This window comes from Littorina saxatilis, linkage group LG14, assembly GCF_037325665.1.
Source record: "Littorina saxatilis isolate snail1 linkage group LG14, US_GU_Lsax_2.0, whole genome shotgun sequence".
In the NCBI taxonomy this organism is placed as follows: domain Eukaryota; kingdom Metazoa; phylum Mollusca; class Gastropoda; order Littorinimorpha; family Littorinidae; genus Littorina; species Littorina saxatilis.
The window spans coordinates 24814343-24828708 of record NC_090258.1 but is presented as its reverse complement, the minus strand read 5'-3'; the positions used below and the strand labels follow the sequence as shown (position 1 = coordinate 24828708).

Sequence of the window (14366 nt, the reverse complement as noted above, 5' to 3'; positions counted from 1 at the left end):
AGGTTATATATGTGTGAGTGGGTGTGTGTGTGTTGTGTGTTGTGTGTTTGTGTGTGTGTGTGTGTTTGTGTGTGTGTGTGTGTGTGTGTGTGTGTGTGTGCCCTTGTGTTTTTGTGTCTGTGTGCCTGTCCGTCTGCCTGTCTGTCCGTCTGTCTGTCTATCTGTCTTTCTGTCTCTCGGTTTATGTTTGACATACCTGTTTTCAGGTGCGTGACGGCGGTTTCCAAGGATCCCCGTTGCTAGGGCAACGTTACTGTGGAAACAAACTCCCCCCTGTGCTGCCGTCATCACAGAATATGATGTGGATTCGTTACGTCACCGACGGATCTGACCCAAAGACCGGATTCCGCGCCAACTATACAACAACAAAAATAAGTAGGTCTTACCTACCACTACTGCTTCTACCATGGTGATACTGCTACTGTACTGCTACAAGGACTACTACTGCTACTTTACTCGATGTCAGAAGTAAATACAAGATTAAAACAAAAATGTCCCCAGGGGCCGGTTTCATAGCTCAGCAACATAGTCGGTCAACTGCAGTTGAAATAGTGAATTGCAGTAGTCCAAACAAATCGGGTTTCATGAAAAAGATTTGAGTCGGTCGACTGTGCCTCTTTGCACGTATAGTTACCCGATTACAGTGCTGCCCTCCCCGAGCACCGCGTTTATACAACCGAAGTCGGGTTGGTTCGATTGTCAGTGTGTGCACTTCGAGACCATAACACGGGTGTAATGCGTTCAGAATGCTACCGAGTTCAGACTACGCATTCGGCCTTGTTGACCTTGTTTAACCCCCCCCCTCCCTTCCATAGAATTTATTATCGAGCTCAGGTACTTTACATTCATGGGGTCAAATTCGTTTAACCAATTGTTTTGATTTAAACTTAGAAGTTTGCTTCATTCTAAAATGCCATCTCTTCTCATTCAAGGGACGCAATCACTCCGTGCATGTTTTTGAAGAAATCGAATTTTGAGGTGAAATCGATTAGATTTCACCACCAATTTACTTCACTTGCAATGAACTTACATGCTTTTCTTCCTGAAATAAGTGTACTTCTTTTATTTGACCAGGAAACAACATTTCAGTCTCGAGTATATATATCGAATGCGTAATCTGAACTCGGGAGTAATCTGAACGCATATTGCACCAGAAATGGCTTCTTCATTTCCTTTTTAGCTACTGTCAAAGGAAGCCACTCGACAACGAATCGCACATGGCTTCAAATAGTCTTGGCATAGAAATAGTCTCACGGTGTGCACGTGTATGTATTTCAATTTTGTGTACTGAATGAACCCTGATCCTCTTAATGCAAATCCCCGGTTTTACTCGGGTGATAACAATAACATTAGTGATTAAAAACATAAACATGTTGTTAACAAATTTGATGCGTTTGGCGTCACACACAGATAAATCCCCCCCCCCCCCTCAACAAATAACTCTAGTGTTATAAACGCACAGGTCCTTAGTTATGTTTAATAAATCCTTAAACTTATAAGGGGTCCTGATTTGGCCTATATGGTCCGCTGGATCCAAAAAGCAACAACTAACTAACTAACTTAAACTTATAAATCGTGTTTACGAAAAAAACCATATGGCGGGGGTCTCCTTTGAGATTAAGAAAACAACATGTAGCAGAGATCAATACATTCTCATGTCATTGTATCATTCTAAGAACCTTACCAATGGTATAACTTCTTCTTCTTCTTCTGCGTTGGTGGGCTGAAACTCCCACGTACACTCGTGTTTTTGCACGAGTGGGATTTTACGTGTATGACCGTTTTTACCCCGCCATTTAGGCAGCCATACGCCGCTTTTGGAGGAAGCATGCTGGGTATTTTCGTGTTTCTATAACCCACCGAACTCTGACATGGATTATAGGATTTTTTCCGTCCGCACTTGGTCTTGTGCTTGCGTGTACACACGAAGGGGGATAAGCCACTAGCAGGTCTGCACATAAGTTGACCTGGGAGATCGGAAAAATCTCCACACTTAACCCACCAGGCGGCCGCGGCCGGGATTCGAACCCTCAACCTTCCGATTAAGAGAAGTTCCGTTTTAGAAAAGAGCGAAAACTGTTTGAGTTATAAGCCTGTGACCAAGGTGACCCTCACACTGTTACCAGACACTCCGCGGACTTATATTAAGCCTAGCGCAGAACCGCGCGAGGTGACATGCGACTCATTTCGTGGTGGAGGGTTACATTTGATACAACTTTAATGAACTTTCCTTTTGCTTGAAAATCATTGTGTTGTTTTAGTTTGTTTTTAATGTTTACATTTATTTTCCTCTGACTCAAAGGCTGATATGATGGTCATTGAAATTACGTATGTCTTATAGATCTGATAAACAAAGGGAAGTTAGCTTGCTTACGTGCAAAGTGAAAGCTTGCGGCGATAATCCTTTTTGAGGATGCGAGTCGCTTGTTCATTTTTTAACGCTTGTTATTATCTCTGGTGCCGACGGGCGCTGTGGCGGGGTGGTAAGACGTCGGCCTCTTAATCGGAAGGTCGAGGGTTCGAATCCCGGCCCCGGCCGCCTGGTGGGTTAAGTGTGGAGATTTTTCCGATCTCCCAGGTCAACTTATGTGCAGACCTGCTAGTGGCTTATCCCCCTTCGTGTGTACACGCAAGCACAAGACCAAGTGCGCACGGAAAAGATCCTGTAATCCATGTCAGAGTTCGGTGGGTTATAGAAACACGAAAATACCCAGCATGCTTCCTCCGAAAGCGGCGTATGGCTGCCTTAATGGCGGGGTAAAAACGGTCATACACGTACAATTCCACTCGTGCAAAAACACGAGTGTACGTGGGAGTTTCAGCCCACGAACGAAGAAGAAGAAGAAGAAGAAGAAGATCTCTGGTGCCAGGAGACTGGTTCCGCATTACTCCCACTTACTGTTTTACACATGGTGTCCGCATTTAAAGCGCTTACTTGCCTTTGTCTATCAGATCTTCAAATACATGTATACCGAGCAACAAAAGAAACGCGAACAAATCTGCAATGTTTGATTGACAAAATCTCAAAGAATTATGGAGCTAGAATTATCAAACCACACAATTGTGATGAAGGCATGTTTGACCTAGCTGTTAAATGATTATTTTGATGCTGCGACTGTTTTAATACACGGGACTAGTAGGTTTAACGTAAACGAAGTTTTGGAGGTCTCGCTCAGTCAGCCTTCATCGCGCTCTCTGGCCACTGATCGGACACTGGTTGCTTCCAATGATGTTCCTGGTAGTGTCAGCGGCTGAATTGAATCGATGTCGAAGACGTTGTGGCAGGAAATTGCGATCTTGTCTTATTGGGGTAATGCGAAAAATCCACCGCGTTGCATAACTGCAGTGCTTTCAATGTCACCAGAACATTGCAGAAGGTGATAAACTGTTGGAATATGCACGTTTAAAGCACATGCCAGCGCTTCTGGATCACCCCCAGCTTTAAATCGATATGGCAGTTTGGTGGTGTCAATTTTGGCATCCTGGCTGTTTCAAAAGTGAGACTGGCAGCAAGCGTGCCATGGTCTCTTTTGATTGCTAATGCATTGGTGAACACATCTCACACATCAGATTTCTCCTGCTCTACTTGCACGTGCTGCGAGCGCGCATTATGTGTTTAACGATAAACCTGCTTGTCCCGTGTGTTAAAACAGTCACAGCATCACAATAATCACACAAAAGCAAGGTCAAACATGCCTTCATTAAACTTTGTGTGGTTTAATAATTCTAACTCTTTAATTATTGGAGATTTTGTCAATCAAACAATGACGAATTTTTTCGCGTTTCTTTTGTTGCTCGGTATATATAAGCGCTTTTCTACATTTATTTAATATTCTCTACGTATGTCTTAATTACGTTGTGTGTTTCAAGCCTGTGACAGGGTGGTCCTGAGAGCAGACAGGGGTACCTTCACCTCGCTGCTGTACCCTAACAACTACCCAGACATGATGAACTGTTCCTGGGAGATAAAAGCCGAGCCTAATCACGTGATCGAGCTGACCTTTGACACCTTCATGTTGGAGGGACCGGGTCAATGCCCATACGACTGGGTGGAAATACATGATGGTGCAACGCTTCTCGGCAAGTGAGTGTCTTTCTTAGGAATTAATAGTAATAGTATTAACCCGAAAACCGATAGACTGCCAATGTTCCAAAATTCAGAATATTTTATTTTATTTTTATGTTTAATTATTAACAAAAAAAAGACCACTGTGTCAAACTGTAAGTGTAACGTTTTATTTGGTCAATATAATAATTAAACGTTCCGATAGCCTGCAATTCTTGTTTTTTGATTTTTTTACTTATCAGTCGTTAGAGTAGACAAATGGTCAATTAGCCTCGTCCATTTTTAAAGCGTCAACAACTCTGTTTGATGTTTGTTGTTTGTTTCTTGTTCAAGAAGACATAGGGTCATTCGAGAACGCAACTCAGAGATAATCCTCAGTACCATTTACCATCAGTGTTTGTATAATGTGTCTTTTTTGTTCTTAATAGGTATTCAGTATTGGAGGTGTTCCGTCCACAGGGGCGGATCACATAATTTTTAGGGTGGGGGGGGGGGGGTTCCAATTTCATTTTTTAGGGGCAATTCGACCACGCGAAGCGATTAGTTGAGAGCGTGAAGCGTTCGGAACCTCATAGGGGGGTCCGGGTGCATGCCCCCCCACCCCCCCCGAACATGTTTGATACAAACAAGGAAAATGGAGCAAACTGGTGCAATCTGAACCACGAAACTTCCCCAAATACACCTTCCAAAAATTAAATTTAAGAAGACAAATTTAGATCAAAACAAGGACAATTGATCGATCTGGTGTAACCTGAGCCAACTATATATCCAACTACTTTCTGAAATCGCCACTTAGACAAGAAAAGCTGGCTCCTAGGGGGGTCAGGGGGCATGCTGCTCCGAAAATTGTTTGACCAAAATCAAGGAAAATAGAGCAATCTTGTGCAATCTGAGCCTTAAGTTTTTTCAACTTTTTTCTCTTTTTTTTCCTTCTCATTTTTAGTTTTTTTTTAGGCTGGGGGGAGGGGGGGGGTCCGGAAACCCCGGACCCTCCCCCCCCCCTGGATCTGCTCCTGGTCCGCATATTTATACAGTGGAACCCCCCTTTTAAGACCACCAAATTTAAGACTACCTCCCTTTCAAGACCCTGTTTCTCAGACTTTCTGTGCACAACCTCAGTAAATTTACCTCTATCTTAAGACTACCTCCTTTTTAAGACCTGCTTTTCTCAAATATTTGGATGTTTAAAAAGGGGGGTTCCTCTGTACATAGTCTTAATTATCATTGACTGTTTATACATCAGATTTTGTGGATCTACTGGACCGAACGTGGTGAAGTCATCAAGCAACACAGTGACAGTGACGTTCAGAACGGACAGCATCATAAGTGACAAGGGCTTTACTGCAAACTACATTGCTTACGACCCATTCTCCGGTACGCACATACACTCTTAACAGAAGTGAACACATTTTGAACACATTTCTGCAACAAGTTTTCAACATTTGTTGACACAATTCATAGTTCTACTGGTGAAAGAGGCACGCATACTAAACACAAAGTACTTCTTCTGAACACTTGTTGACATAGTACATAGTTCTACTGGCGAAAGAGACATCCATATATAACACATATTGCTACTTTTGAACACTATGTGTGTTACTTTTGCCAGCAGATCTATGTTCAATGTCACAAGGAGTTTATAACTGCAACAAAAATGTGTTCAAATTGTGTTCAGTTCTGTTAAGAATGTATTAACTTCTATTGATTGACCAGCATGGTTATGGTTCTCAGTTGGCCTGCCTCACTTTTATGTAAAGTTCAGAGTACACAACTACAAAACATTGTTATATACAGTTCGCGTATTTATCTGGTTGGTATATATTTAATTGTTAGCTTATTTGCTCAATTGTCTTTTCACATTTCTGTTTTTGTATCAGTTCACTTAATCTGTCTATTTGTTTGAATACTTTTTGTGTTTGTATCTGGTAGGTACACTTAATTGTTAACTTATTTGATCAGTTTTGGTATTACGTTTCATTACTGTAGACACATTTCTGTTTTTGTGTGTGTGTATCAGTCCGCGTTGATCTTTCTATTAAATGACGATGTTCTCTCCTGAGACAGATGATAGTAAAGGCACAACTTGAAGGTTCTTTCTTTTCTTTATTTTGTGTTTAACGTCGTTTTCAACCGTTCAAGGTTATATCGCGACGGGGAAAGGGGGGAGATGGGATAGAGCCACTTGTTAATTGTCTCTTATTCACAAAAGCACTAATCAAAAAATTGCTCCAGGGGCTTGCAACGTAGTACAATATATGACCTTACTGGGAGAATGCAAGTTTCCAGTACAAAGGACTTAACATTTCTTACATACTGCTTGACTAAAATCTTTACAAACATTGACTATATTCTATACAAGAAACACTTAACAAGGATAAAAGGAGAAACAGAATCCGTTAGTCGCCTCTTACGACATCCTGGGGAGCATCGGGTAAATTCTTCCCCCTAACCCGCGGGGGGCAACTTGAAGGTAAATAATTGGTTTACCAAATGGATGAAGCAAAATTACCTCTCTGTGTGTGTTTCATAAACTTCTATTAACTTTTCTTTCTCTATTTTAATTCTAAAAGCAAAATGATTCAGATTTTCTTTGTGTTTTCAGACGAGCTCACGAGTCAGCCAGGTTTGTATGTTTTGTAATTTCTGAAGTTTAAACAACAAAGAGTTCCTTCCCTTTTTTTGTTTTCCCTTTATCTTCTTTTCACACCGTTTCCGTTCAGTGTTACTTTTTGTTACCCTTTGTGTTTGTCCTGAAGAAGCTGTCATCAGCGAACATTTGATAATTATTGTACGGTGCTGTCCTTGTATTGGTGGGTACAGAATTCTTTTGTTTTTTGTAAATTTCTGATGTTTGTCTTTGAGCATGTTTTGGGAATTAAATCATATTGAATTCCTTTGAATATGACCCTTAACATTTAGAATATTGTCAAAATGATTTTAGATTCAATGATGAATATCTAAAAGGAAGACATTCATCAATATCTTAAAATACCAGCAATATCCTCGCAACACCACTCCCGCCCCAACCTCCCTCTCTGCTACAGACCCCTTCCTACCTCTCTGCTACAGACCCCTTCCTCCCTCTCTGCTACAGACCCCTTCCTACCTCTCTGCTACAGACCCCTTCCTACCTCTCTGCTACAGACCCCTTCCTCCCTCTCTGCTACAGACCCCTTCCTACCACAAAAAAACAACAGTTAACAAGTCAAGGTCGATAGAAACAAAGAATTACAAAGCATTTTTACGGAGAGCGGGTTTGTGTGTGTGTGTGTGTGTGTGTGTGTGTGTGTGTGTGTGTGTGTGTGTGTGTGTGTGTTTGTGTGTGTGTGTGTGTGTGTGTGTGTTTGTGAATTTAGCTCAAAGCTATTTTTTGTTTGCAGAGCTTTACCCTTACGGCAAAGATAAGGGAGACGACAGGGTGTATGACAAGCACGACAAAGTACGGCGACTTCGTCTGAAAGTTGGCTTTCCTGTTGGAAACAAACTTTGTAGGAACCTGTATGTAAGCGAACCTGGTTCAGTTATTACTCGTTGAAACAAAGTCTGTATGTATAAGTATGTTTAAAAGCACCCTCTGTTGATTCATATTGAAAAGAATCGCTATTTAAGTGTGATAGGGTGGTGTGGAAGGGGGGAAAATAGGCCAGGAAGCATAAATGAGACGCCAAGACAGAGGTTGCGATAACGTGACTTTTACTTAACGTATACCAGAAAGCAAACACCAGAAAGTAGACACCAGAAAGCAGTGTCTGATGACACATGAAAAGAAAAGAAAACATAATATAAGTACATGGCATAACAAGTAAAACGCACCATTCATACCAATGCATCCTAACCATACATACATTCCACAATAAACCTATGAATGTATGACTGTATCATTTGTCAAAATAATCATGACAAATATAGACAAGTAACAATACAGCCAAAATCCTGCAGACACAGCATTCTCTGAAAGAGAATCCACAGTGAGTTAAACAACTCCACAACAGCTAATGTCAAGGGAAGTAACCAACATCTTCCCTTAGGCCTAAGCCTTGCATTGGAAAATGCTCTACATAAATTAACCAACTGCATGAACCGCAAATGCAAAATAATTGTTATCCCAGCGAAGCTGGAGGTATCCCGTGAACGCTATTAACAGCTATTGTGTTTTCAGCGTAGCAATAGGGCCCGATATTTAGACGAGACAAGTATAATGCCGACGAGTCGAAGACGAGTCGCATTATACTTGTTCGAGTCTAAATATCGGACCCTATTGCTACGATGAAAACACAATAGCGTTTATATAGCTATTCTGACATTAAATTCTGTGTTAAAATCATGTTTTTGTCAGCAACAAGGACCAGAATGGTCCATGTCATTGATTGCAGACGACGGTTCCCTTTCTGCATGAAGCCACGGAAATAACCGAACATTGAAAAACCCACGGACATGTATTACGGAGAAAACTCAAGATAACCGGATGCTTAGCATTACGTCAATATCTTAGGAATCATATGACGTTATGACGTATCATGCTTGCCTACGTAGATTGTATGTTCGAAAGTCTGACTTCTGTTGGGAATTCGCGTGGTGAAGACTGCGGTAAATCTGTAGATGATAAGAGAACAAGGATTGTCTCAGAAGAAACGACGAAATGTTTCAGACCGGTAACTTCATTTCAACATTGCACTACACAATGGACGTTCTATGTGACAGGAGAGTTTGCTGATTTTGTGTTAAACATTGGTGATTGGAGAGATCGTCTGCAAAAATCAGAGATAGGTCGCTTCAGATTGCAGCTTCTGGAAATTTGCAAGGTTTGCTGCCAGTTAAAGAACTGGATTTTACACGTAATGTATGTCATGTACAGTAAGCAACAACAAAAACACACACAAAGCAAATTGCATCGTCTGTCGACTAGCCACAGACACAAGCCTGGCGAGGTATGCGTGTACTTTATACACGTGGAAGAAACCGGAACCATGCGTCTTTGTTATTGCCGATATCGTTTGGATATCGGCAAAAATGGCCAACTTTCGTAGCGTTATGCTTTGATGATCGGAAAAGGGATGTGTGAGACCATCCAATCACAGCCCCCGAATCCCCCCACGTGTCCATCAGAATAGCTATATACTGTAATCGACTTGAGAAATGTGCATACCGAATAATACATGATAAAGAAGGATTCTTTGTGCCCGGCTACGTGCTACAGTTGGAGATGGAAGTTCACCAAAAATTGGGACCATACTAACAAAAATACGGTGGGTGCAATAGTCGCCCCCATTTTTTCAGCAAACGCCACCCAAGGCCGTTTTGGACGGGTAGAAATTCCGTAGTTTCCAAGTCTATGGATAAAGCTTGCGTAAGAAGAATACGTCACGGTCGAAAGTCTTTGACGTCAATTAATGCATCATGACGTCATGCCTCCCTGAAGTCTTTCTCTCTCGCGCAGTGTGTGTGTTGGTGTTCATTTTGTGCACATGTATGTGTTACTGTTACTGTTTGTGTGTGTGTGTGTGTGTGTGTGTGAGTGTGTGTGTGTGTGTGTGTGTCCCTTGCAGACCCGGACTTAAAGCGGATGTGGTCTCTTGAAGTCAGTGTTGATGGCGACTTCTGCGAAACCTTTCCTGCGGGTCAGATATACATGAAATTCCTCAGAGAGTCATGTAAGTTGAAAAAACACACACAAAAAACCCAATTGAAGAACACAAGGGTGATTGTTAAAGTTTACTGGTAAGAAGAAAAGGAGGCAAAGTAACACCTCTGCTGGTAAGACACGTGCTCCCTACCTTTATAATGACAAAAGGCAGAAAAGTGTGTGTGTGTGTGTGTGTGTGTGTGTGTGTGTGTGTGTGTGTGTGTGTGTGTTACAAGGTGACCTTACTATCACGTGCACACCTTAACTGTTGGCCTAATATCTCGTACACAACTATACTGTGGCCTTTTTACATTTAGTCAAGTTTTGACAAAATGTTTTAACGTAGAGGGGGAATCGAGACGAGGGTCGTGGTGTATGTGCGTGTGTGTGTGTGTGTGTGTGTGTGTGTGTGTGTGTGTGTGTGTCTGTCTGTCTGTGTGTGTGTGTGTCTGTCTGTGTGTGTGTAGAGCGATTCAGACTAAACTACTGGACCGATCTTTATGAAATGTGACCCTCCACCACGGAATGAGTCGCATGTCACCTTTGCATGATTTTCATATTTTTACATTTTCTTAAAGAGTTTGTTATGCTCTATCCAGTGGTGAAAACCGTTTTAGAAAAGAGCAAAAACTGTTTGAGTTATAAGCCTGTGACTAAGGTAACCCTCACACTGTTACCAGACACTCCCCGGACTTATATTTAAGCCTAGCGCAGAACCGCGCGAGATGACATGCGACTCATTTCGTGGTGGAGGGTCACAAATTTGACATGAGAGTTCCTGGGTATGATATCCCCAGAGGTGTTTTTCATTTTTTTGATAAATGTCTTTGATGACGTCATATCCGGCTTTTCGTGAAAGTTGAGGCGGCACTGTCACGCCCTCATTTTTCAACCAAATTGGTTGAAATTTTGGTCAAGTAATGTTCGACGAAGCCCGGACTTCGGTATTGCATTTCAGCTTGGTGGCTTAAAAATTAGTTAATGACTTTGGTCATTAAAAATCTGAAAATTGTAAAACCATTTTTTTTTTTTATAAAACGATCCAAATTTACGTTCATCTTATTCTCCATCATTTTCTGATTCCAAAAAACATATAACTATGTTATATTTGGATTAAAAAAAAGCTCTGAAAATTAAATATATAAAAATTATTATCAAAATTAAATTTTTGATATGAATTTAAAAACACTTTCATCTTAGTCCTTGTCGGTTCCTGATTCCAAAAACATATATATGATATGTTTGGATTAAAAACACGCTCAGAAAGTTAAAACGAAGAGAGGTACAGAAAAGCGTGCTATCCTTCTGAGCGCAACCACTACGCCGCTCTTCTTGTCAATTTCACTGCCTTTGCCGTGAGCGGTGGACTGACGATGCTACGAGTATACGGTCTTGCTGCGTTGCATTGCGTTCAGTTTCATTTTGTGAGTTCGACTGCTACTTGACTAAATGTTGTATTTTCGATCGCCTTTCGCGACTTGTTTATCTTGTGCACACCTGGACTGTGGGCCTACTATCTCGTGCACACCTGTGGTGTGTTATATATCTCGTGCACACCTGTACTGTGTCACTACTACAATGTGCACACGTGTACTGTGTCACTACTATCTTGTGCATACCTGTACAGTGTCACTACTATCTCGTGCATACCTGTACTGTGTCACTACTATCTCGTGCACACCTGTACTGTGTCACTACTATCTCGTGCACACCTGTACTTTGTCACTACTATCTCGTGCACACCTGTACTGTGTCACTACTATCTCGTGCACACCTGTACTGTGTCACTACTATCTTGTGTACACCTGTACTGTGTCACTACTATCTCGTGCACACCTGTACTGTGTCACTACTATCTTGTGCACACCTGTACTGTGTCACTACTATCTTGTGTACACCTGTACTGTGTCACTACTACCTTGTGTACACCTGTACTGTGTCACTACTATCTCGTGCACACCTGTACTGTGTCACTACTATCTCGTGCACACCTGTACTGTGTCACTACTATCTCGTGCACACCTGTACTTTGTCACTACTATCTCGTGCACACCTGTACTGTGTCACTACTATCTCGTGCACACCTGTACTGTGTCACTACTATCTTGTGTACACCTGTACTGTGTCACTACTATCTCGTGCACACCTGTACTGTGTCACTACTATCTTGTGCACACCTGTACTGTGTCACTACTATCTTGTGCACACCTGTACTATGTCACTACTATCTCGTGCACACCTGTACTGTGTCACTACTATCTTGTGCACACCTGTACTATGTCACTACTATCTCGTGCACACCTGTACTGTGTCACTACTATCTCGTGCACACCTGTACTTTGGTCTTACTATCTCGAGCAAAGCTGTCAAGTGGCTTTTCTATCTCGTGAACACATGTATGGTGTCACTATCATCTCGTGAACACATGTATGGTGTCACTATCATCTCGTGAACACATGTATTGTGTCACTATCATCTCGTGAACACATGTAGTGTGTCACTATCATCTCGTGAACACATGTATTGTGTCACTATCATCTCGTGAACACATGTTCGCTGCACACCTGTACTCTGTCCTAACTATCTCGTGCACACGTGTACTGTATGTGTCCCTAGCTAGTATCTTGTGAACACCTTAACTGTTGGGCCTACTATTTAATTGTCGCATGCATTGTAGCCCTACTATCTAATGCATATCTGTACTGTGAAGAAGAAAGAAGCAATCGACTAAGAAGTAAGCAAAGAAAACATAACTAAACGATGTATGCCATGTTTTCATTTGCAGCTAGATACATCATGCAATGCGAACACATGGTCACTGGGCAATATGTTCGTATAGACAAAAAGACATTCCATGGTGAAGGCTTTCAACATCTTACTTTGAGTGAAGTTGCAGTCCCGGGTGAGTGGACCTTTCCTATCACAATTGGCACATGTCATTTACAGTCAGGCCGTGTTAAGGTACAGAGAAGCAAATCATCTTTTAATTCACCTGAATAATCGGTGAGTCTAAGTACTCATCTCTGTTCGTCTGTATGGACAGCCGAAAGTAGTCGTTATATTTGTACCCAAGAAAAACAACTCAATTTCCGCATACCGTCACACACAGTGTCATATCCACTGTCGCACAGAGTGTTCTATCCACTGTCACACATAGTGTCCTATTTACTGTCACACATAATGTTCTATTCACTGTCACACATAGTGTCCTATTCAATGTCACACACAGTGTCCTTTCCACTGTCGCACAGAATGTCCTATTCCCTGACACCCACAGTGTCCTATTCACTGTCACACACAGTGTCCTATCCACTGTCGCACATAGTGTCCTATTCACTGTCACACACAGCGTGTACTATTCACTGTCACACATAGTGTCCTATCCACTGTCACACATAGTGTCCAATCCACTGTCGCACATAGTGTCCTATTCCCTGTCACCCACAGTGTCCTATTCACTGTCACACACAGAGTGTACTATTCACTGTCACACATAGTGTCCTATCCACTGTCACACATAGTGTCCTATCCACTGTCGCACAGACTGTTCTATTCACTGTCACACACTGTGTCCTATTCACTGTCACACACTGTGTCCTATTCACGGTCATACAGTGTCCTATTCACTGCCACACACAATGTCCTATTCCCTGTCACACACAGTATCCTATCCACTGTCGCACAGAGTGTCATATCGACTGTCACACACAGTGTCCTCTCCACTGTCACACATAGTGTCCTATCCACTGTCGCACAGAGTGTCATATCGACTGTCACACACAGTGTCCTATTCCCTGTCACACACATTGTCCTATCCCTTGCCGCACAGAGTGTCCTATCCACTGTCACACACAGTGTCCCATTCCCTGTCACACACTGTGTCCTATTCACTGTCATACAGTGTCCTATTCACTGCCACACATAATGTCCTATTCCCTGTCACACACAGTGTCCTATCCACTGTCGCACATAGTGTCCTATTCAGTGTTACACACAGTGTCCTATCCACTGTCACACATATTGTCCTATCCACTGTCGCACAGAGTGTCATATCGACTGTCACACAGATTGTACTATCGACTGTGACACACAGTGCCCTATCCACTGTCGCACAGAGTGTCCTATCCATTGTTATACACAGTGTCCTATTCACTGTCACACATAGTGTCCTATTCCCTGTCACACACAGTGTCCTATTCCCTGTCACACATAGTGACCTACCCACTGTCACACACAGTGTCCTATTCACTGTCACACACAGTGTTCTATTCACTGTCATACAGTGTCCTATTCACTGTCACACACAGTGTCCTATTCCCTGTCACACACAGTGTCCTATCCACTGTCGCACAGAGTGTCCTTTTCAATGTCACTCATAGTGTCCTTTTCACTGTCACACAAAGTGTCATATTCACGGTCGCACATAGTGTCCTATTTACTGCCATGCATAGTGTCCTTTTCACTGTCATGCATAATGTCATTTACACTGTCATGTATAGTGTTCTTTTCACTGTCATGCACAGTGTCCTTTTCACTGTCATTCATAGTGTCCTATTCACTGTCACACATAGTGTCCTTTTAACTGTCACTCATTGTGTCTTTTTCACTGTCACACACAGTGTCCTTTTCACTGTCATGCATATTGTCCTTTTCACTGTCACATATATTGTCCTATTC

At 42.1% G+C, this 14366-nt stretch overlaps 1 protein-coding gene across 1 annotated transcript in view; it reads left to right on the top strand.

Annotated features, from left to right (window-relative positions):
- Nucleotides 1-14366, top strand: part of LOC138946559 (uncharacterized) — a 77184-nt gene that overhangs the window by 1754 nt on the left and 61064 nt on the right. The window contains exons 3-7 of the mRNA XM_070318000.1: nt 207-375; nt 3871-4084; nt 5310-5440; nt 6669-6689; nt 7447-7568. Of these exons, the coding sequence (XP_070174101.1) occupies nt 207-375; nt 3871-4084; nt 5310-5440; nt 6669-6689; nt 7447-7568 (657 nt within the window). The remainder of the gene's footprint in view (nt 1-206; nt 376-3870; nt 4085-5309; nt 5441-6668; nt 6690-7446; nt 7569-14366) is intronic.